General features: G+C 39.2%; 1 protein-coding gene and 1 long non-coding RNA gene across 9 annotated transcripts in view; one reads left to right on the plus strand and one right to left on the minus strand.

Annotated features, from left to right (window-relative positions):
- Window positions 1-8,062: 8,062 nt before the first annotated feature.
- Window positions 8,063-22,818, minus strand: part of LOC135215188 (myosin-IIIb-like) — a 140,378-nt gene continuing 125,622 nt past the window's right edge. For 5 of the 8 annotated variants that reach the window (XM_064249689.1, XM_064249670.1, XM_064249718.1 and 2 more), the window contains 3 exons: window positions 17,894-17,971; window positions 15,725-15,898; window positions 8,063-9,349 (listed from right to left, as the gene is read on the minus strand). In XM_064249689.1, the coding sequence (XP_064105759.1) occupies window positions 9,091-9,349; window positions 15,725-15,898; window positions 17,894-17,971 (511 nt within the window). In that variant the 3' untranslated portion in view covers window positions 8,063-9,090. The remainder of the gene's footprint in view (window positions 9,350-15,724; window positions 15,899-17,893; window positions 17,972-22,818) is intronic. The other 3 variants (XM_064249679.1, XM_064249710.1, XM_064249724.1) reach the window with 2 other exon arrangements.
- LOC135215227 (uncharacterized) lies at window positions 9,307-17,252 on the plus strand. Its single transcript, XR_010314623.1, has 2 exons — window positions 9,307-9,441; window positions 16,904-17,252. It is a non-coding gene; the product is annotated as an uncharacterized LOC135215227 (long non-coding RNA).

Here is a 22,818-nt window from a genome sequence, read left to right on the forward strand (position 1 = left end):
CCTGTGGCCGGAAATCGCGTTGTGGCCGGAGACCGCGTCTCGGGCATAGAACCCTATGAACTGGGATTTCGACGTGGTCGCTGCCATGGCTGGTGCTGGGGGTGGCTGCCTTTGCCGGTTTTTGATGGGGCATAGGAGCAGGGGCTTTCACATCTCCTGGCGTACTTCCCGAATTTTTGGTGGTAAAAACACCAGGCTGTGTTATCACCCTGCTGCTGCATGAGGCCCTTCTTCTGGTTCACCGCGTTGACCTCTGACGTCTCGGGTTCTTCCACCACAGGGCAAATGGTTGATGGTGGGGCAGTGAGTTTCACGGACCTGGCAGCCTCGGTCAGCTTGTGGGCCTTCTCGATGAGCTCGTCCATGGGTTGGGTGTCTGCATCTGCAATCTGCCCTCAAACCTGCGGGGTCAATTGTCGGAGAATCTCGCAACCGAGGCTGATTTCCTTTTTTCGTCCATCTTTGCCGACCTCTGGAAGACGGAGACCCATTACCATGTCCCAGGCATCCCTCGGGTCTGCGTCACACATGGGGTTGGTGACAAAGTCGAGGAGGCGGGCAGCTCTCGCGGGGATGGGGGTTGAATACGTGGTCACGAGCTTCTGCTTCAGCTCGTTAAGGGTGACAGGGCAGGCCTGCGAGTTCACCCAGAGGTTATGCGTTTGTAGACCTCCCCGGGAGTGCTGCTATGACAAGGTCAGCCTGGAGTACCTCATCCGTAAGTCCCGCGATCCTGAACTGGCCCTCAGCTCGATAGAACCATTGAGGTTCTTCTGCTGTGAAAGAGGGTAACTTGATGGCCTGGGCGGCAGCCGTGCGCGAGGTTGTGGCGGAGACTGAGGGGCTCGGGGTGACTCTCGAGGAACTATCTGCTTCATCGGAGCCTGGCATTGTCAATTCTCACTCAAACGGTCAATGGGAGTCGTGAATGGCTGGCGAAACCGTTCGTGAAAGTGCTAAAGCACACCTAGGGAAGGTATGCTGTATTTAGTCTGTTAATGGCATTGCCATTGTCTGCGGAGAGGAGCTTTCAGAGACCTAGACTGAGGCACCGTAGTAAGTCCACTAAAGGTCTTTGAAGGTGAGCGGCTATATGGTCTGTTAATGACTGAGCCAATACCGTTGTGTCACCGTCCAATCTAGGAGGTCACCAGTTGTGAGGTCTAGACAAAGAGGCAGGTAAGACAGTACTAACTTTATTACAGTTGTTGTTTGAGATTAAGCTGCCCTTATGCCAGCATGGGCTATTGCTCACAGAGCAACCCGTAGTTTTATTACAGGTAAAGGAAGGTTTATAATTAGTGTGCAGACGGATATGTAGTGTCCGACCCGCGAGAGAGAGCTTAATCAAAAACAACAACGAGAAAACTGGGTCGGCAAGAGCCGATTTGTGTTTTCTCTGAGACATACATTTAAAGATAATAAAACCTATGAATACTGAATATTGGCGGATAGGCCGAATAATGCTCTATAGAATGGTTGTAAGGACAATGCTTTTTCCATATTTACATTGTATGTCATTATCAAGATGCGTTGTTCTTTTGAGGCTGAATTTTCCTATAATTTAGTTTAGCTCAAGGGTGTACACTGTCCAATCGAGCTCTGCTAATCAGTTTTATTTATGCCAATGGTATACAAAATTTTCTTATAGAGATTCGAAATTTGCTTTGCCTTAAATTCTGTTTCCCTTGCTTTTTGTCTAATTGTTTGGTAAAACTATTGTTTAATAATGTCTGCTTTTCTAATCTCCTCTAGAGTCTTAAATCTAAGTTTGACTCCTTGTCAAGTCAATTTGCGCAACTCACAGTTTTATTTCTTGTTTTCACAGTGACACAAGAATACCTCACAGATCTTCGGATTGTTAAAGGTATTCTTCAGAACGAGCAAGGGAGCCGTTTCAAAGGTAAGCCATTACCAATTTACCATTACTACCAGTATGAATAATACAATATCTGTGTTGAGGTGTTGAATTACTTTTCCTGTACCTTATACAGCCTAGTATTTCCTAATTGGTCACTCCAGGATAAAAATATGGTCACAACCCAAGGTCCTAATTACTTCTAGGTAAGATGTTATATTTAAATTTGGGTAAATCTAAGCTATCGATACATGACTGGTACTTTGCGGTGAATTGCGGTTTCCTATTGTATTTTGGTTGCTTATTAACAATTTAACATTAGTTTTTGGGGGACGGCTGTAATTAAATGAGAATTTACCTTTGAACTCTATCCGATGGCAACCCTCGAGCATGGGCAACAGATGCCATGCTACTCTATTGGTCCGTTATGTTTCTCTATGCCTTCACCCCTTCGCAATGATCAGGGAAGTATTGAACAAGTTCCATCGTCATCAAAAGGTAACAATGATCCTGATAGTACCATTTTGGCCACTGAGGGAATGGTTCCCAGAACTAATGAGTCTACTGGTAGACTTTCCAATTCTTCTACCTCAAAAGAGAAAGCTTCTCAGACAGCCCCATTTCAACTGTTTCATCAAAAGTTGTCTTCTCTGGCTCTGACTGGGTACAAACTATCGAAAAACTCCTCAGAGCAAAAGGATTTTCGAGAAAGGCTCTGGAGGGTAGATCTATATCGCAAATTAAGATATTTTGGACTTAATTAGATCCTTTGATATGATGAGGAGAAACACAGAACTAGTCCCATGGAATTAAGACATAATGCTAAAGTGGCTCTCTAGTTCTCAGTTCAAAGCCCCTAGATTCAGCCTCTTTTTGCACTTTGACAAAGAAAACTCTCTTCTTAGTGGCTCTTGCATCAGCAAGAAGAGTTAGTGAAATACTAGCCATGGACAAAAGAGTCGGTTTTGCGGCAGGCGACGCAATATGTTCCCTCACATTTGGTTTTCATGCTAAAAACAAGAATGCTGCTAAACCATGGCCTCAGTCCTTTAGAATTAAGAGTCTCTCAGGAATTCTAGGACTGGATGATGAAGAAAGAGTGCTCTGCCCTATTAGAGCACTTAAACATTTTCTTAACAGAACTGAAGTATTAGAGGTCCTTCTAGTAACCTGTGGACCTCAGTCAAGGAGCATCACATCCACTTTCAAAAAATGAGTTATCCTTTTTTTTTTTTTACAAAAAATGCCTTATCCTTCTATTAGCACATATTCAAGTAACAGAGGAGGATTGCAGATTAGTAAAAGTAAAGGCACATGAAGTCAGATCAATAGCGATTTCATTGGCTTTCAAATACAATCTTTCTATTACATCCATATCACATTTTGCCTTGAATTTTATGTTGTATTTTTGGGACGTCTGGGGCTACAGTGTACCAGGGTACTCCCCAGTTTTTATGTTTGGAGTGGTGGTAATTTTATTATATAAGTGTGGGTGAAGATGTTGTTTTTCTCTGGTATTGTATGGTTGTTGCTGGACCCTGGGCAGGGGCATTTGTTTGTAAACCTCATTAGCTTATGGCTCTGATAAGCACCATTATGGCGGCTCCATTAGGTATGATATGGCGCCATAAATCGCCGATTTTATGGTGCTAGACGAGTGCCATAAAACCTGATCGCCAATAACCGGGGACTGCCTGTATACAAAAAGTTATTTTGTCATAAAAATTTAATTTTTTAGCTTATGATTAATATCATAAAGAAGCCATCAAGTCTACTTAGCTGGTTTGAAGAGTGAGGATGGGATAGGCATTGTAGGTTGTTTGTCATGAGGAGTCTTATGTAGCTGAATTATCCAGTAATGCTTCAGTTTTCACAGTTGAATTAACAGCCATTTTAAAATCTATAGAACTTGTAAACAAAACAATTGGCATAGATTTCACTGTTTACTCAGATTCATTCTGTGCTCTCACAGCCAGTAGACAATTTAGCCTTTTTTCATCCTACTGTATTCAGAAAACCCAGGCTTAGCTGGCCTGCAACTCATTACAAATCAGTCCAGTTTTGTATGATGCTAGCCCATGTTAGTATCAGAGATAATAAAAAAGCAGATGCAGAAGCCAAATATGTAACAAAACTGAATATTGACAATCCTATCAGTTCCTTATCCAGATATGAATTGCCTGCCAGGCCTTAAATTAAATGAAAACGGCAAAACGAATAAAAATCTTTCTCAGAGAAGAACTGAAAATATCAGAAAATCCATCCATTGATAGATTTTAGGCCATCATCATACCAAAGAAATTGTGTAGTAAAGACTAGGCTAAGTATGTTTAGAATAGACCATACACATTAAACTCACAGGTTCATCCTGGAGGTTGGTTGTCCACCAATATGTTCTCTTTGGGATATCTCCCTTTACTGTGTATGAAGGTGAGAAAAGACGACATAAAATTTTATGTTTCATTGGGGAGGTTTTGAATGGTAACAGTCTTGACAAAATCATGGAGCTTATAAAAACTTGACATTTTTATGATATTTCACCATTTGAATATATTACTAGATTACTTGTAATTATCTGCCTTATCTTTTTACCTTTTTTGTCAGGATTCTTAATAACTGAACGGTTCCATTGTCAGGGCATTAGACCAACCATTCATATCTCAGTCAACCCCTTTGTCAAACACTCATTGATAGAACGTACTCTTGATCCGCTCAAGAGGTTAGGTAGTTGTTAAGACAGCTATATGTTGCATGCTTGTGGTTTCTTGGATTAGGTTAACAGTCTGATCTAGAGTTTGAGGGTTCCATGCTATCCAGCAATAAAGCAAGCTGTATCCCCTCTTCCCATCAGAGATGCCCAAGTGGCTTTGATGACGGCAACACACCTCGCCTCAAACAGTTCTCCCACTCATCCTCCTACTAATTTTTTTCTTCATATTCCTCCTTTTGCAGGTTGCGTTCCAGAAGATCTCTCAATAGAAGTTCTATAGGACTTTGAGTGAGCACTCTTCCTGGGTTTGGGGTGTTGATGGTGTCTGGTCACCTCCAGATGTTCTTTCCACCGTAGGAAAGGTTTACATGGGTCTTGTACTACTTGGCAAGAGAACTGCTCATGACTCTTCCTACTGTGTTTTGCTGAAGCACATTTGGTATAGTTCTGCTGTATGGTACTTTTGGTTACCAGGATGTTTGTTTGCCCATGATTGCGCTGCAACCAGTTTGTTTATGGTTCACAACTGGCCCTGGAGTTGTGCTTGCACAGTAGTGCATATGCCCATTCTCTCATGGCCTCTACTAGTTCAGCAATCATTGACTATGAGTTCCACATGGTGGATAGCAGCACCTCAGAACTCTGTTCAATACATGGGTTATCCATGGCCCTTGGTTTATTCACTGGAGCAGGCTGGTGTGCCTTCCTATTAAGAGAGGACCCAGAAAGTAGTTCTGCTATGTCTCTAATAGGACTGTCTATCATTTCAAAGCTCTGTGCTTCAGGGTGATGCCACTCCAGTAGGTGTTCACCTTGTTATCACTTTGGGCACAATCGTAGGGTATGACACAGTTGCTTGGAACAGAGAAATCTTACTTACATTCTGTTATTGCTTGGAACAGAGAAATGCTACTTACATGCTGTTATGATCTGGAAATTGTGATAAACTTTGAGAAGTTTGATCTCATCCTCAAGGAATAGACAAAGTAGCTGGGGGGACTTTCATGTCAGCAATCATTAGTTGACAATTTCAGTTGCTTTATTTTATCAAATGCACATATACTTCAGCTTGTATTGCTGTATTCCAAAACATGTAGGTGTTTTTAGAAAAGAGGAGGGAGACAGATTAGCCAAAGGAGCTGCGGACAAACTACTTCCAGGGAGAAAGAGACTTTTAAGTAATGACTGTCATATATCAAAAAGTCTCTTGTGTAAGTAAGAAGTAACATTAAAACCATGTAGATCAGATGTCTTAAGAGAGAAAACAAGTGTAATATCTGTACCTGAATTTTTAACAACTTCTGGAAACCAACCTTTACGAAATAACTTTTATCCTTAGCCTCAATCTGCCAGGCTCTACATGCATCATTGTGAAGCTCTTCTCTCTTTTAAGCCTTAGTCCATCCTCCACTTTGGTGGCTAAGGCGACACCTATAACAATGGGCTTAGCAAGGGTACTGTGATGGTAATTGCTTCCTAGCAAAGAAAGATAAAGGAAAGGAGAACGCATTTTCGAGAAGTTCGGCAGCAAGGAGGCGTTAGCGCATTGTGTTGGAGGTGCCTGTTATCATGATGGTTCTAGAATCGGCAGGAGTGTCGTGACGTGAGAAACGCCGCGATTTCTGATGCCATACCTCGTCTGGATTCATCTAAGAATTTCTAGTAATCTCGGGAGCCTGTGACGTTCGCCGTAGGCTCCACCCCCAGAGTGCCGTATAAATACGATGGTCGTAGCAGCAGCGAATGAGATCGTAAAAGAGAGACACCAGTTAGTCACAGAGAGATATCCTCAGTAAGAGCCACAGATCGGATTATCAATGAGAGATCAGCAGCAGCAGAGATCATCCGTGAGAGATAAGAGAGAAAGGGACCGACGAAGGATCAGAAAAAAAGTTGCTCTAGAGTTGGTTGGATACTGGTCTAGTCGGCTTCAGGAGTGGTCGACCGAGTTATCTCAACGTTGAGAAGACTTCAGAGAAGAAAAGGTCCTGCTAGAGGTTTTGGGGAGTTCCTGCCTTTCAAGTATAAGAGTAGACTTTATTTTCTGCAATACAGAGTCAAGAGGACGTCTGCAATTACCACTCTCCTTTTGTGAAGCCACTACTACGAGTCACTAATCCGGTCCGCAAGTATTTGAATTACCTCACTGTTCCCTCAGTTCAAGCAGTGTAAGATTCTACCTTTTTATGTAAATAGGAGATACCATTCTGCATTTACCTTTGTTAGTAAGCTTGTAAATAAACCTTTGTTGTGTTAGTGTTTCTTTCTATATTTGTATCCCCAGTTTCAACTGTTGGTGTTGAAATATTTTTTTTTATTTATTTCATATCGAACCTGAAGCAAACCTCTCTCAGAGGCCGTAACAGGTACTGGGTATCAGTGATGTTTGTACAAAAAGGCCTCTACACAAGAGAATGAAACAGGAACACAACCAGTGACTTGACACATATAGGAGGCTGACATAGTTTTAGGATCAAAGGTAAGAGTTATGATGGACTCACTGCCTCAGCACTTGTCATTTTTAAAGCCAGTAAGTCAGTTTACTGTTGGTCCTCATGGAATATGTTAAAAATGCATTAACCCGTAGCTTGCCATTTGGACAAATGGCAAGCCTGTACATCAGTGTCTGCTTTTGGGCTTAGTAAAATATAAAAGATGCATTGCAGGGTCATAACTCTATTGTTGCTATGTAACCTGCTTGTGTTTCCAAAGTGATACTATAAGTAAAGTCATCTTCTACCAATTAATCGTAAACCATCAAATTCTTTATCGTGCTCCAGATGGTAGTATACTATTAATTAGGTGAGCCATAACTTTCTATTTTGCCATATGGGTGAGGTTTCCAGAGATCTCATTTTATGGCATTCTCAGTCATCAATTTAACAATTGCCATCTTCAAAAACTTCACAAAATTTGGCATGACAGAATTTTTTTCAGAAGGAATAGATGTTCTGTCATAACAAGATGACTGCCTCATTTAGATGAAATACGCGTGATATGTGGAAGTTACTTTAAAAGTTTCTCTAAACTGGATTTGCTGCTGAACATAAAAATTTCAATTTAGCAGCAGCCTATAGATTTGTCAGGCTGGGATAACAGATCATGGAGGGAACTTCCCTTTAAGTACACCTCTTAATGAAAATTCTTTTCATATTTTTTTGTTTCTGTTGTACCTCCTAGTTCTCTTCCATTCTTCATCGTCATCATCATGAATGCTTTTACATCATCTTTTCCCTTTATGGGGTCAGACATGACATGACTTCTCTCCACTCTTTCTGCCTGAACTCCCATGAGGTTTAAGTCTTCATTCAGTGCCTTGTCTGTGGCTTCCTGGTTCTTCTTATATAGGTACTAGTTTTTTAGCAGCTATTTTCATCATTTTCCATCACATATCAAACCAACTCAGTGTAGTAAGATTTGTCATCCTTTCTCTTAAGATAAGTTTCATATTGGAGGTACATTTTTTATGAATTAATAGGGAATAATGCAAATGCTAGAGTATCAACAGATTTATTTTGGTGTATTCAGTCAACAATTGTTCTCTAAATAAAAATGATCATAACTGTATGATGTTCAATAAAATTTGTTTTATTTGTTCAGGGATTTTTCAAATAAAAAATAATGCTGAATTATTGATAAAGTAGTACTGCTATATTACAATGGGGCATATTTTTCATGGAAAGTTGCATATCAGATTCAAGGCATTCTAGAAACTAAATACGTACATACAGCATAATTTACAGAAATGGTAATGGTCGCCAGAGTCATAACTGAAAAATGCTAACAAACACCAGAAATACATTTAAGAAGTACTAATGGCAATCCAAGTTATGATCCTTGCTTTGTCAGCATTTTTGACAACTTTTACAGGTTCTTTGATGATTTTACAAAAACTTCACTTAAATTGCTTTAGACATAAATACATTAAAGAGATTAGTGGGGTAATGGGACTTTGGTGCTATATTGCAATAGGTTATGGAAATGGAAAAAATATGACTAGCATTAATGTACTATCTACAGAGGCATAACATTTTATATACTAAGATGATGATGAAGATGATAAATAATGAATGATGAAACCACACTGGGCACTTGGCCAATACATTGCTAACTTTCTGGTTGTAAGACTTCTTTTCATACAATGTTTTTCACATATTTGTGAGAGTATTGTGTAGATCTGTAAACAGCATTAGAAAATATCAAAATAAAATTAAATTTGGCTTATTATATAAAACCATGTACTTATAGAAATAGCACTTTACTGAGTATATAACACACAAGTTTTACCTGAATTTGATGTGGTGTTTCTACCGCATAGTATTCTTACTTAAGCCTCACAATCCTTGATAATCGTAAGTCCATTTTTGTCATTGAGGAATATTTGTTGTGGAGTTACAAAAGTGGCGTGTTATTATTTTTTATTTAATGAGTTGGAAATCTGACTTACTGTATGTTAAATGGTATTCAAAAATGTCCTTGGTATTATTATATTCTGTGGGTAAAACCTGACGTTGCTTCAAGTCTACATTTGGTACTCGGCTCCATACCCATTAACACCATCTCTTTTTAACTGTCTTTTTCTGATAGTGTCAGTTGGGGCATAATTCGTCTTCCTCAACATCTGGCGGAAGTTGAAAGGACCTGGGTCATCCTGGGCATTATCAACAGGTGTCTTTCTGCCTTCTGCATGAGGTTGTGGTGCCTGTCTTCGATCTGTTGAACGTAGCATCTGGCGAAGGTCTGAAGCAGCTTGCATGTTGGTTGTAGACTGTACACGCCCTCTGCAGAGAAAAGTCTCGTGTTGAATTTTGTGATGGAACTTCATAATGATTAACCACTAATTTTTAGAAGACATGTAACTCAACAGAGGAAGGTATTTTAAATATATACATAATATGTATAACTTTTGTTTTGAATCATATGCTGTAATATGTGTTTCAAAGACAATATTCATACTTAAGATGTCTATGTACAGGCAGTCCCTGGTTATCAGTGGGGGTTCTGTTCCGACGGCTTAGTGATAGGCAAAAATTGTCGATAAGCGAAAACCAGTGATTTTTGGCACTTATGGGCACCGATAACCAGTAATGGCGCCTCTGTTAGGTATGTATCGGCACCAAAAATCAGTGATTTTCACGCTGATTTTTGGCGCTAGACAAGCCCCAGAAAACCGGATTGCCAATAACCGGGGACTGCCTGTACTATAATTACAATTAAACGATACAAATGAACACTGCAATACAAAAATAGGTTTTGTTCATACGTGGAACAAACCTTCGATCTTAACTATAAGATAACCTAGTGCCAGCTGGAAACCAGTTAAAAAAACAATAAAAGATTGTAAAGCAAGGAATCTGTGGCATCTGGCAACTCATGTGTATGAGGTGGATGCTGGTCACCAACTGGGCTTGGAACCTCATGATGCACCAGTCTTTCTTTAATCACCACGGAGAGTTGACATTCACTTTGCTTTCCTCCCCCAAGCCGGTTTTTTGACCCAAGCCTGTGGTTTGTTTCATATTTATCCAGCCCAGAAGTCCTTTGGATGTCAACGTTTTTAGATGGCCTTCCATGATTCCCATGTTGACTTTCCTTTGGAACAGATGCATTGCAGTAGCTGTGCCTCATGCCTTTTCATCTGCTTCATCATCGGTTGTGTTTTGCGTAATGCTGGTCCGTGTCTCAAGGGAATATTGCTCCTTCAGGGAGAATGGGACCAGCTACATTTTGTTGTTTAGCATTTTACGTTTGTTATGTTGAAGATATTCTGAAAACATTTGTATCATGATACAGGCAGTCGCCAGTTATCAGTGATCCAGTTTTATGGCACTTCTCTAGTGCCATAAAATTGGCAATATATGGCGCCAAAACAGGCCAAGTTCCGGTTATCAGCGCCATAAGGCACCTTATGGTGCCACAATGGTGCTTATGGAGCCGATAACCAGTTTTCAGCACCATTATGACACCATAAATTGCTAAGTTTCAGGTTAATGGTGGTTTTTGCTTATTGGCACCCCCTTGGGAACAGAACCCCCACCAATAACTGGGGGCTGCCTGTATTAATGCTTTATGTATCTTTGATTTGATCTAGTTAGACCTTTTCTGGGAACATGGTAATGTTTTATTCTATCAGAATTTGTGTTTCAGGATGTTCGAGACATTAGGGGTTCGTGTTGCAGACAAGGTTTTACTGTCTAGCATAGGAGTACATTCCTACAGTTCTTCAACATGAATTTTGATGGCATACGATTGCATTCTTCCCATCTTTGCAGAAATAGCCACGACTGCCGTCTTGTCTCTGTTCCGTAATTTTGGTGGGGAAGGGCATGGGTCGTACGGCTCTCTCCCTTATTTCTGCTTTCACAGGACAGAAATATTCTTTCCTGAAACGAGAGCATGTTATTTTTCTTTACAGGTGCTTCAGTTGTCAGCCCTGCTTCTCTTCTGGAAGTCTGGCAGCTGTGGTGTTCTGCTCAGAACTTGGGAGCCCCTCTACTTCGGTTCCCTCTGACAGAGATGCCAATTCACTAGTTTTAATATGCTCGTTGGTGCTGTGGGGGGAGAGAGTTTGGAACCCAGTCAGTGCTGTTGGCGGTGTGTTCCTTGCTGTCATTGAAGCTCCTCGCTTGCCAACATACTGTGTTGCCATGCAGGGATACCAACCTTTCTAATGGGTGGATATAGTTTCCCTATGCTGTTTGACTTGGTACCCATTTCTCATATGAAATAATTGTAGTATGGTTTTGTTTTGTTTTTCTGTACTTCACACAATGTTTTTTCTCTCTCTCTCTTTGTAAGGGTGATCTGCTGTGTTACATCATCGCTTCTTTTGATGGCGCTGCGTTGACGTGAGAGGCAATCTCTCTTCCCTCTCCTTCAGTGATGGATTTTATTGGTAAATTCTTTGCTGTTGTTCATGTGTATGTGTCCTGGGGAGGCCCTCCGGTTGATGTAGGAGATGAAAGAGGACCTTTTTGCCATTTCACTGTCGCTGAGACATTTGACTTGGCCTACCAGCCTGAATGCCGTGACATCACTCTCATACTTCTACACCTATGACGAATCTCCCACTGCTTATTGCCTTGACGTCACTCCCAGCCTTTGTTCATGACATCATCACAGTTGGTTGTCTACCAATCAGAGATATTCTATCAAGAGTTCGTTCATTGGTTTGCCAGACTCTGTGTTTAGTAGGAGGTGTCCCAGGGTTTCAAGCAGGATACATCGTAGGGTGAGGCCCCCATTGCCTTTTCTTTCTTCGCCCCTCCTGTTGGAGAATTTGGGACTTGTGGCGTCTTCTGAGAGTGAGAGAGGTGTTTCACCATCTTCCCAGCACGGATGTGACTCTCCCCTTCAAGTACATGAATGTGTTCCAGTCTGTGTTGATCTTCCAGTGCATCAGAGTTCTCAGGCTGGTTCTTTGTCTCCTCAACCTAATTTAGTTCGTCGCAGAGGAGACTGCTCTGATTTAGGGGCCAAGGTGATCAAGGTGCGTATGTGTTTTGTCGTACGTCTGTGTAAGAGATGATGTTCCTACTTAGGCCGTTTGTCTTCTGGAGATATATCACAGATGCATACATGTTTCGTTGCACGACCGTGTGGGTGATGTTCCTACTCTGGTCATTCGTCTTCCAGAGACATTTCACAGCCGTGTTCGTGCTTCATCGCTCGCCCATGTAGGTGATGGAGTTCCTACTCTCACCGTTCATCTTCTGGAGACATATCACGGCCGTGTTCATGATTCGTTGTACATCCGTGTACGTGATGGAGTTCCTGCTCTCACCATTCATCTTCTGGAGACATATCACAGCCATGTTTATGATTTGTCGCACATCTGTGTACGTGATGGCTGCCTGCTCTGGCCATTCGTCTTCTGGAGATCTATCACGGCCATGTTTGTGATTCGTTGCACATCCGTGCATGCGATGGAGTTCCTACTCTTACCATTCATCCCCTGGAGATATATCACAGCTGTATTTGTGATTCGTCACTACGTGTTGTAGTTCCTACTCTCACTGTTCGTGTTCTGGAGACATATCACGGCCATGTTTGTGATTCATCGTATGTCTGTGTATTTGATGAAGTCAAAACTGATTTTCTCCTTGATATTCTCACTTAGATCATGTACACGGTCGTGATGTGTAGAACAATCCATGTCTTACTTTCTTCATGCTTCTTCCAGGGATGAAGGGTCGAGAGACTTACAGGCAAGGGTGGTCTCCCTGATGTTCACTCATAGATTGTTCTACATCACACAACCATTTATATATGTCATCACTCGTCCCTGTACATGGTTCATTGCACGACCATGTACTTGACCCATCAAGTCATCACATGTCCATGTACACAAGTCATCACATGTCCATGTATGCGAGTCATCCCACGTTCATGTACTTGTTTGTTTGTTTGTTTGTATGGTGCTTTTACGTTGCATGAAACCAGTGGTTATTCAGCAACAGGACCAACGGCTTTACGTGACTTCCGAACCACGTCGAGAGTGAACTTCTACCACCAGAAATACACATCTCTCACTCCTCAATGGAATGGCCGAGAATCGAACCCGCGACCACCGAGGTGGGACGCTAATACCATACCAACCATGCCACTTGGTTCGTCCATGTACAGGGTTCATCGCTCGTCCAAGTATGTAGTTTGATGCACGAACACCTGCCACCAGTGTCTACGTTTCCAAGGTGAATTCAGAATATTACATATTCCATTACTTGAGAGTGTAGAGATGACAACCTACCCAACGGTAATTCAGAAAGTCTGTTCAAATGCCAGACAACGTATTCATTCAATCGAGCCATTCATGGGATTCAGAACTCTTTGGTTAGGTACTTGAGGCTAGACCAAGAAGGCTTCAAGGCAAAGGAAGGTAAGGAACTGCTGGTCTTTCTGATTTAGCCTAGCCTAAGTGATTTGAGTTCTTAACCTGGGAAGTAGTTGAGTTCTTAACCAGGCCTAGCCCAGCTAGTTAAACATGCCTTAACTATCTTAACCTAGCCTAAGTGGTTGGGTTCTTAACTTAGCCTAACCATTTCAAAGCTAACTTACCCTTGGCTAAGTGATTGAGTTCTTAGCCTAGCAAGTGGTTGAGTTAGCTATCTAAGTCGTTGAGTTCTTAGACTAGCCTGGCTTGTTCGAATCTGCCGTACCAACATACCTAGCCTAGGTGGTTGAGCAAACATATCTCTCCATCTTATCCTAGCCAGTGTTGGAGTTCTTAGCCTAGCCCAGCTGGTTTGAGCTTATATATTTTATTGGTGCATACTCTCCAAATTCCCAGATGTTCTGCTTCTTGATTCTGCAAGATGATTTTCCCATTCTTCATGAGTTTGGGATTAGGTTAGGTTTGAAGTAGTTAAGATACATCTTAGCTTTGTGTTATGTTGCTCAGGAAACCTGCCATGGTGGTTACTTAGTCCAAGGGGGTGTGGTCTATCATCATAGGTCGACTCCTTTGATGAGTAGCATACTGAGTGTGTCATCACAAGGGGTCACCTCATAAAATGTCTCTTCTGTTGAAGATGCACATTTCCTGGGGAGCTCAATGACTTCTCTTCGCTCTACAGTGCAATTACTTTGAAACTGGAGAAGTTTACAGTAGGATATTTAGGACATATCTGTGCTGAGTATTTTGTCATAGGACATCCCCTTGGTATATCCTATTATATCTTCTGTCTTCTATTCATGGTCCCAGAATTCTTCATTGGAGAAGAAAACTCCTCTCTGCCGCCTGCTCCATTTATCCTATTGTTAAGACCTCAAGTTTGTTAGCTATGAAAAATACAAATTGATTAAAAGTGTGTCATATCTTGATTGAGATTTGCCAGTACTACATTGTGATTTGAAAAAAAAAAAAAAAACAAGTTCTGCTACAAATTTATGTGTGACAAAGCGGCACTCTAATATACTGTAGTTAAGGGTTTCCTTTCCATAAAAATAAAATATTAATCAATCCCAAGGGGAGAAGTACTTATCTCCAAGTATACTTAATTGGGAAATAATTCTCTTGCTGATGGTACCCTAGATACATACAGGCAGTCCCCAATTATTGGCGGGGGTTCTGCTCTGACGGCTTGATGATAAGTGAAAATCACTGATAACCGAAAAGCAGCCATTTTCAGCACTTATCTCCACTGATAACTGGTTAATGGCACCTCTGTTAGGTATGTGTCGGCGCCAGTACTCCATTAGCGGCACAGATGACTGTCTGCGCTGATAACTGGTTAATAAGCACCTCTGTGAGGTATGTATGATGCCAATACTCTATTATTGGGACAGATAACTGGAAATTGGCATATTTTGGCACCAAAAATTTCAGATTTTCGTTGCTAGACAAGCCCCATAAAACTGGATCACTGATAACTGAGGCTGCTGATAACTAGGGACTGCCTCTATAAATATATTAATATGTGAACAATCAACTGAGTGCTCTTACTAGAGATATCCATGGCTACCCAAAGATGGGTGACTGACTCCTGTTTGGTACAATTACAAACCTTGTAGTAGCTCTTGAATGGAATACCTTCAGCTATTGCTAGTCTAGTCGTTGAATCTTAGTAACAAGGTAGTTAACTAGTGGTCAACTTATAGTGGAGAAGGACCCACCCACTCACTCAGCAAGCAAAGCACTTTTCTAAAGCCCCCTTGCTAAGCATTTGCACTGAAGTGTACTTGTACTCTCTATCATGCTGTTGTTGGAATATTGTACTCTGTGGTTTTAACTGGAATGATGGGGCCTAATAATTTTGAACCTGATCGACTAATTGCATATGCACAATCCATGTCTTCATTAACCACTGACCCTCACTCAGTGTGTGCCTTCTGCAGAAGCCAAGAATATTCACCATGTCTCAGCTGTGTTGAGTGTGTGTATCTTTGTCACCCTACTGCAACACAACAGACTATGTTCAAGTGCTTTGCTTTGGGCTAGCAATTACCCCACAGGTCTTCAGTTTAGAGAAATGGAAAAAGGATACTAATTGTAGGAGACAGACCATGTGAGTACACCACACTCTTGTTTCGAGAAATGTGGCAGTTCAATTTTGAGACATGAAGATAAATGTATGAACTGTACAGCAAGGATTAACACATTACATGAAAGTCTTGATACTGAGTTTTCAAAAAGGAAAAAGTAAATGTATCCAGACCTGTTCAACTCAGGTGGCAGAACGCCTGTACTGCCAACTACAGCACCCTTCCATTGTTTGATGTTTGAATCTGACTGCTCCATATTCACCATATTTTGTGTCTTCAGTCCATCCTTTACCTTAGACAGTTTCTCTTGCCGAAGGTTAACATCAGCTGGCTGATTGCCTTGAGACCTGTTTAAAAGAAATTTATCAGGTTTTGAAGGATTGGAAATATTTTCAGTATGAGAATATTTTCAGACTTTCTGAGAAAATGGAATATTTTAATATTTATAACTGTAACTGGAAAGTGATTGCAAAAGAAACACTTTGAATAATCACTAGTACTTCAATAATTAAATATAAATATTGTTTTGAACCAAATAATACGTGTGTCTAATGGCAGTAGTAATATTAATAAATACTAGTAAAGTAGACTAACTATATACTTCATTAAGCAATAGAGAAAAAACTGATTTCAAGGCATGTACAAATATCATATGTTAAATATGCAAGCACATGTAAGCTAAATACCAAATACCTTTAACAATTTTCCATGCAGTGCTGATTTACGTACTTTTAAATACTTTCATCAACTCCTAAAGCTTACATCATAGGGAGTACCTTTTTCTAATAGCTTTATGCAACTTTTTCTATGAAGCATCTACATATACTTTTTCATTCCTATAATAAAGCTATTTATTGTACTGTACCTACCTTCAAGTCAAAGCAAATGATATAAACTTCTTAGGCATAATGGAAATCAAACACTTCTGCTAAGGGCAAAATAACAAATAAGCCAGTTGAAGTCACTGTTCTGCCTGATAATTATTCTGACATGCATTATGTATTAATGTATTACAGACTTAACCACAAAGTTAGCTTTATGGAACCAACCTATTAAATTTATCTTGAAAATTTAATATTTTCTAGAAAAATAATTTTAATGAGGGTGTGTCTTTGCAATTAGGTACTTTGAAAATAGAATATGGTACTTTCTCCTTTAGCTAAGAAAAATGAAAATATTGTAACCTGAATTTTTCTTTTAAGTACAGTTAACAGAATAACTAGTCTGTGAAATCACATTTAGCTGTTAGTCTTATTAAGATATAATTAAGAATTGATTATGAAATATTATACAATTCTTGCTCTTTGTTGCAGACAATTCTTAATATTGATATTTCTTCTCATCCATTGCAGGCAATATATAAGAAGAACTCTGGGAAACAGGAGAGACAGCTAAAACTTCTAATTGACAACATGCTAAAGGCATTACTATAAAACCTAGCTTACACTGCCAAACTTTTTGAAAAGTTATACATTCAAGTAAACTAGTTTATGCAGTCTAACATTAGTTTGAACTTATTTGATACGGTTGATATTTGTTTCATGGCACTGATAATATATTGAAAACATTTCTATTGTTATATAGCTGGCTATAAAAGGTAGTTAAACATAAAGTTCACCGGCATCAGAATTATCACTACAAAATCTTAGTTTGTCGCCCTCATGAAGTGGTCCGAGACACAATTGAACATTTAAGTAATTCCAGCACATTTTAGTACTTTATTAAATTTCTGTTATTAGGAAAAATGAATTGCAGTAACAGATGCTTGAGGTTTAATAGTTGGATGGATTTGATAAGTAAACACTGCAGTGTTTAATAAGAATAAAAAACCAAGACACATTTTGTTATTGTTGACATTCTAATACACTTTCCATAGATAAAGATGATTAGCCAAGTTAAGTTTGATAAGGCAAATACTTCCCAAACTTAAATTACGATATATATTATATCTTTTTGCTTTGTAATGGATTTTATTGCATACTGCCCTTCTTGTCAGCTTTATAGTTTTTCAAACATGGTAAAGGGGGTTGTGAATAATAATTTGAATAAAGTATTGAAGTCTTAGGGCAAGTCTGAATACCATTCATATTGCTTACCTCTTCTGTGCCTGACTTATAAGTTATGGTAGTTATATTTATGGGCCAGTTAAACCCACTGGAAAAAATTCAATCTTCTCAGTGCCAAAAAACAAACTATTCATTGCTAAAGTGGAGGTCAGATTATAATCCACGCAAATTACTGCATGATTGCTTAAAACATAAAACAGCCTAGGAAACTAAACTCATTTCATGATTGTCACAGATTTCTGTCTAAAAATGTCCTTGTGAGTGACCTTAACTGACCTCTGCCTGCTGGAATGATGCATTTTGGAAGCTAATGGAGCATCCCACGGTGTGTCGGGATTGAAGTCCGGGGTTGGACTGAAGGGTTTCAAAGAGTTAACATCATAAGTGAAGGATCAGTAACAAAAGGATGCCTCTGAGAAAAGTACTTTAGTACAGAAGGTAATCATGCAAGATTTCTATTCCGCTAGTGAAAAATAGGTTTAGTAAAAGACTGAAAGAATTAGTTTATATCTGTACTTGTTAACATATTTAAAACCCGTGTAGACCTAATAGGAGAACTGACATATACAAAAATGAAGGATTATTTGAAGATCAGCCCAAAAATGAGAGAAATCAGCTCTCTTGAATCAGCAGGACGCTTAAATAATCAGTTTAAACTTAACTATAGGATGGTTAGGACTACTGCACTTTCTTATCGTTCAATCTTGCCAAACTGTACATCAAAGTCTTAACATCACCAGGCTGAAAGACTGTTCTTCAAATGATCCAGATACCAAGTAAAAGAAAAGTGTTGAGGAGACAGACAGTACATGCACTAATCCTTATGTTAATTTCCTACAGAATAAATGCCTTTTGTAAATGCATCCTAGTCTTGGTTTATCTAATCTCTAAGTTCTTTAGGATATTCTGGAACACTAGAGGTAATAAGCACGAATAGGGAGGATTGTGTTAACTTGGATGTCATATGCAGTTTGATTTGACTATTTCCTTCAATGGTAATCATCAACTGCAAAAATCAATTTTTTTCTGCAGTTGCCCTGCCGATCTGAAACCAGAAGTTCATCCTCTCAGAAATATTTTAGTTTATAACACTGTTTCTTATTGTATGATACCAAAAACTAAATTTTTATAATACAACTGTCGTATATAGCCCTTAATTTCTGCTTAAAATAACCCAAGACTCATTCTTTTGTGTACCAGATGGAAGAATAGTGACTGTTCACATGAGTGTCACTTGGATCCACAGGTAGAAATCAGCTACCTTTCTCAGTGTTCCTATAGTCTAGACATGATTAGTACTTTGTTCTGACATATATATATATATATATATACATATATTATATATATATATATATATATATATATATATATATATGTGGATGACATTTTATATATATATATTTTTGTCCACAAGAACTAATATTAAATACAAAAAGTGTCCACTGATTTCTGAAAAAAACAATATTAAACCCAAGAGTTTGTCTGAAATTGTATGATTAAAAGGAAGACATTCATTTTATGTTGCCGTTACTGCATTTATCTTACAGATGCATTGTTTTTATTTATGAAAACATTCCTTTTTGTTATATTTAACAGTATATATAGATACCAGTATGCTTTACTCTCTATATGTTGTTGTGGCAAGTTCAGTTCCCCATAGATATTTTAATGAAAGGGCTTTACTGTATACAATAGTATACAGGTAGTATGTAGTGAATTTCAAATTAAAAAAAAACATCCCAAATTCTAAATATTCATAGTCCTAGGCATTTTGGCTAAAGATTTCTCCTTTCTATCTCCTATCCAGGATTAATAGCTCCACTTGCAGATTTCAAAAGAGAACTGTACTTTACTGGATAAAGGCAAAGAAGGAAAGCAGAACTTAATGTTGATCTCTAAGCTAAAACCTGTGCTATAGCATGTTGTTCACTTGTCTCTAACATGGGGTTATTATTAAATAAACACCAAAATACAGACTACAAGTGAGTGCATATAATTTATACAGCGGTGAAAAATATGCTCAATGAAGGTAATCGATTTTGAACAGCAGTAAAGACATAAATGATATATAAAGAGAAAAGAAGCATTAATATCGGAATGCAAAATCAAACCTATTTACCTAAGTAAAGAAGTTACTAGCGAGAAATTCCCAAAAATAAGAGAAAAAACAAATATAATACACCCAAGACAAGTAGAAATAGAGTTGTTAAGAAAAAACCTGAACTTTGTAATTTAAACACAACAAAGAGGGATGTAACTCAAAGAAATCTACACTTAGTGCTAACTATGTTCAATAACAAACTTTTTTAAAAAAACAAGGTTTAATATTAGAAAAACCTATTTTTAGTAGTTGCCATTGCGTCCTCAAGGAGTTTCCTTTTCCATGGTCTATCCAGAGCTCCATGGTGACCAGACTAATGTAAAAAATTCTCTTTCAGCTGGTCTTGTGTCGTAATAATAAACATTATAACACATGAAAGAGTATAAATGAACTCTGATAAGAGGGCAGCTTCTCTTATCCTCAGTGAATGCTGAACCCACATTACCTACGTCAAAAAAACCGCTATGTGCATATGCGCTGTCATATTGTTTACATACGACCAAAACGGACCAAGAAGCCATTATTTTCAGCTGGTCAATGCAAGATGATCCGTTACCCAGATCCCTTGTCTTTTTGTCAGGGAAGGGAATGTTTTGAAGACTTGACAGCGACTACCAAATATGTATGGGTTTTTCTTACGTCAAAATTTGTTTTTTGATAGTACGTATAGTTGCTGTCTCGTCCTCAAGGAGCTTTACGAAGAAATTGACAGGTGACATAAAGTTATCGAATTTTAATCCCAACAACCCAAAAACATTTCTGGTCCAGGGTCAAGTCACAAGTTTCAAGGCCCTATTCTTTATTCCAAATACCTTTAGGTTTGGTAGCAAAGAACAAGAAACTAAGTGCAAACTCATGTATTTAGGATGAAGTTCTGTGGTGGGTTGCCTAAGCATGCTAGGTATGGTTGCAGTATTGTAAAACCTTCCCCAGCAATAGTTAGCTTGCCCGCCTGTTAGGAAGACCTGTGGTTTGCTGTTGTAGCACCTATGGGTCAGGGCTGTCCAAGCCATCTACTGATACACAGTATAGTAGAATTGGTCGAGCTCATGGCAATAGTGTTGCTAGAGTATAGGAAAAAAATTTGACCTAGGATGTTTGTCGTGACCTCTAGGTAAACCTAAGTGCTTGAACTGGGCATAATGTTTAGTCTGCTAAATCTAGTGTACTCAGAATAGATTTCCTTCTTGAAGGATTCTCATTCTTGGCCATGAATGACAGGCCTATTGTACCTTGTGAGATGTGGATGTGTCAGGTCTGCTGAATTGAGGGGCTGATCGAAGTCTAAGCACCTTGTTCAGGGACCAAGTAATTTGAACCTTTCGAAAGCAGGTCTTTAGTGCAAAGGACCGCAGAAGGGAAGTAACAACTTCTATACTAGAGCCAATCCCGAATCCATAAAGCAATGGTTCTGTTAATGCTGCCTTGTATACCATGACTGTTGTAACTGCACAGCGTTTGTCTTCAAAATGGACAAGAAAATTTAAGTACCTATTTCCTTAGAAATTCTAACTGGGCTCAGTATGGATATACTCTAACCATATGTTCCATACAGACTGATATTGCCAGATATATGAAGTCTTTTTGCCTTTTACTTTCCATTCTCCAACTGATCTTTTCTACTTTGCTGTTCAGTTTATTTCACTTCAATTTTCACCTCCCATTGAAACACAAATCTTTCAGGGAAGCCCCAAGAAAGTTTAGAAAGGTAACTCAAGTGGCCTCTTGAGACTGACATGTAATAATATAATGAAAATAATAATTATTAAAATTAAAATAGTATTCCACCAATTTGGAAGGTTGGGGTAAAGCTTATCATTCAATGTGGTTGTGATGCTAATATCTGCACGCTTAAATGTCTTTGGGTTGGACCTACACTACAAATGGTGCTTTCACATTTTTGAACACCTGACATGTGGAAATGATGAAAATTGGCCCGGAGCTATGAGAGGATGCCTAGAAAAGAGGAAATGTGGCCCAGGACTTTTAGGATGTCTGAAAAGGATGACACATAGTGCAGAACTTAGAGACCGCCTAGAAAAGAGGAATCATGGTGCAAAATATAAGATGCCTGAAAAGGATAGAATCTGGCCAAGAATTATTATAGGATGTCTAGGAAGGATGGAACAAGGTCCTGATATATTAGATGCCTTTTCGTGTAATCCCCAGGATTTTATTGGTTTATGGTTCAATAACATAGCTCTCCTGAATTGACAATCTCATTAACTCCATCTTTATACTTAAGAGCACTGATTAACTATCTCCAATAACTTTCGGTACCATGAATATCTTGCCATACAATTCCAGTGGCATGTTCTGAGCATCCTCTTGTGCTCTCTTGTACTTCCTGCTGAATTTCATGCCCAATACTGTAAAACTTTTATATGAAAGTGTTGAGGTCAACCAGTCTAGAATGCAACATGTTGCAAAGACTGGACTTATTGCTCACATGAAGGTGAATAAAATGTATGGGCCTTACTTTTGGCGATATTTCCTTTCCTGCTGGCATAAGCCTGCATCTTTGTGTTCTAGTCCCAGGCCTCTGTTGGCCAATTCCTCACTCTCTTGGCAAAGACCTCAATGGCAGTGGCCATAAACTATGTGACCTACCAGATCCAAGGCCTTGACAGTCAAGATAAACCGCCATATATGGTATCATTGCTTATGATAAATATATTACAGTACTACTAGCAAATGGCCTCAACGGCATGGAAATAAGAAATAAAAATTAAGCCATAGAAATGAATAACATTAAATTGAAAAGTGAGGCAACTTGCCATAAGTAAAAAAACTTATGACACTTTCAAGAACATTAAAAAATGCAAGTGCATTAAAGAATCAAATTTCACATGTTAATGTTGATTGTGTACTATAGCCTGACACACTAATAACAGCCATTAAATGCCTCTTTAACATAAGAATGTAAATGGCGAATGGAGATTAGTGATGGTGCTCGTTCACAAGGTACATAAAACGGGCAAAATGCCAACTTCCGGATCAGTAAAATTATTCTGAAAAAGCAGTCAATATGCACATCTGTTCCTGAGAAAATTGAGCTTGCAGAGAATTGTTGAATATGAAGCGGGGTTTCCCTAGCAAT

This window comes from Macrobrachium nipponense, chromosome 19, assembly GCF_015104395.2.
Source record: "Macrobrachium nipponense isolate FS-2020 chromosome 19, ASM1510439v2, whole genome shotgun sequence".
NCBI lineage: Eukaryota > Metazoa > Arthropoda > Malacostraca > Decapoda > Palaemonidae > Macrobrachium > Macrobrachium nipponense.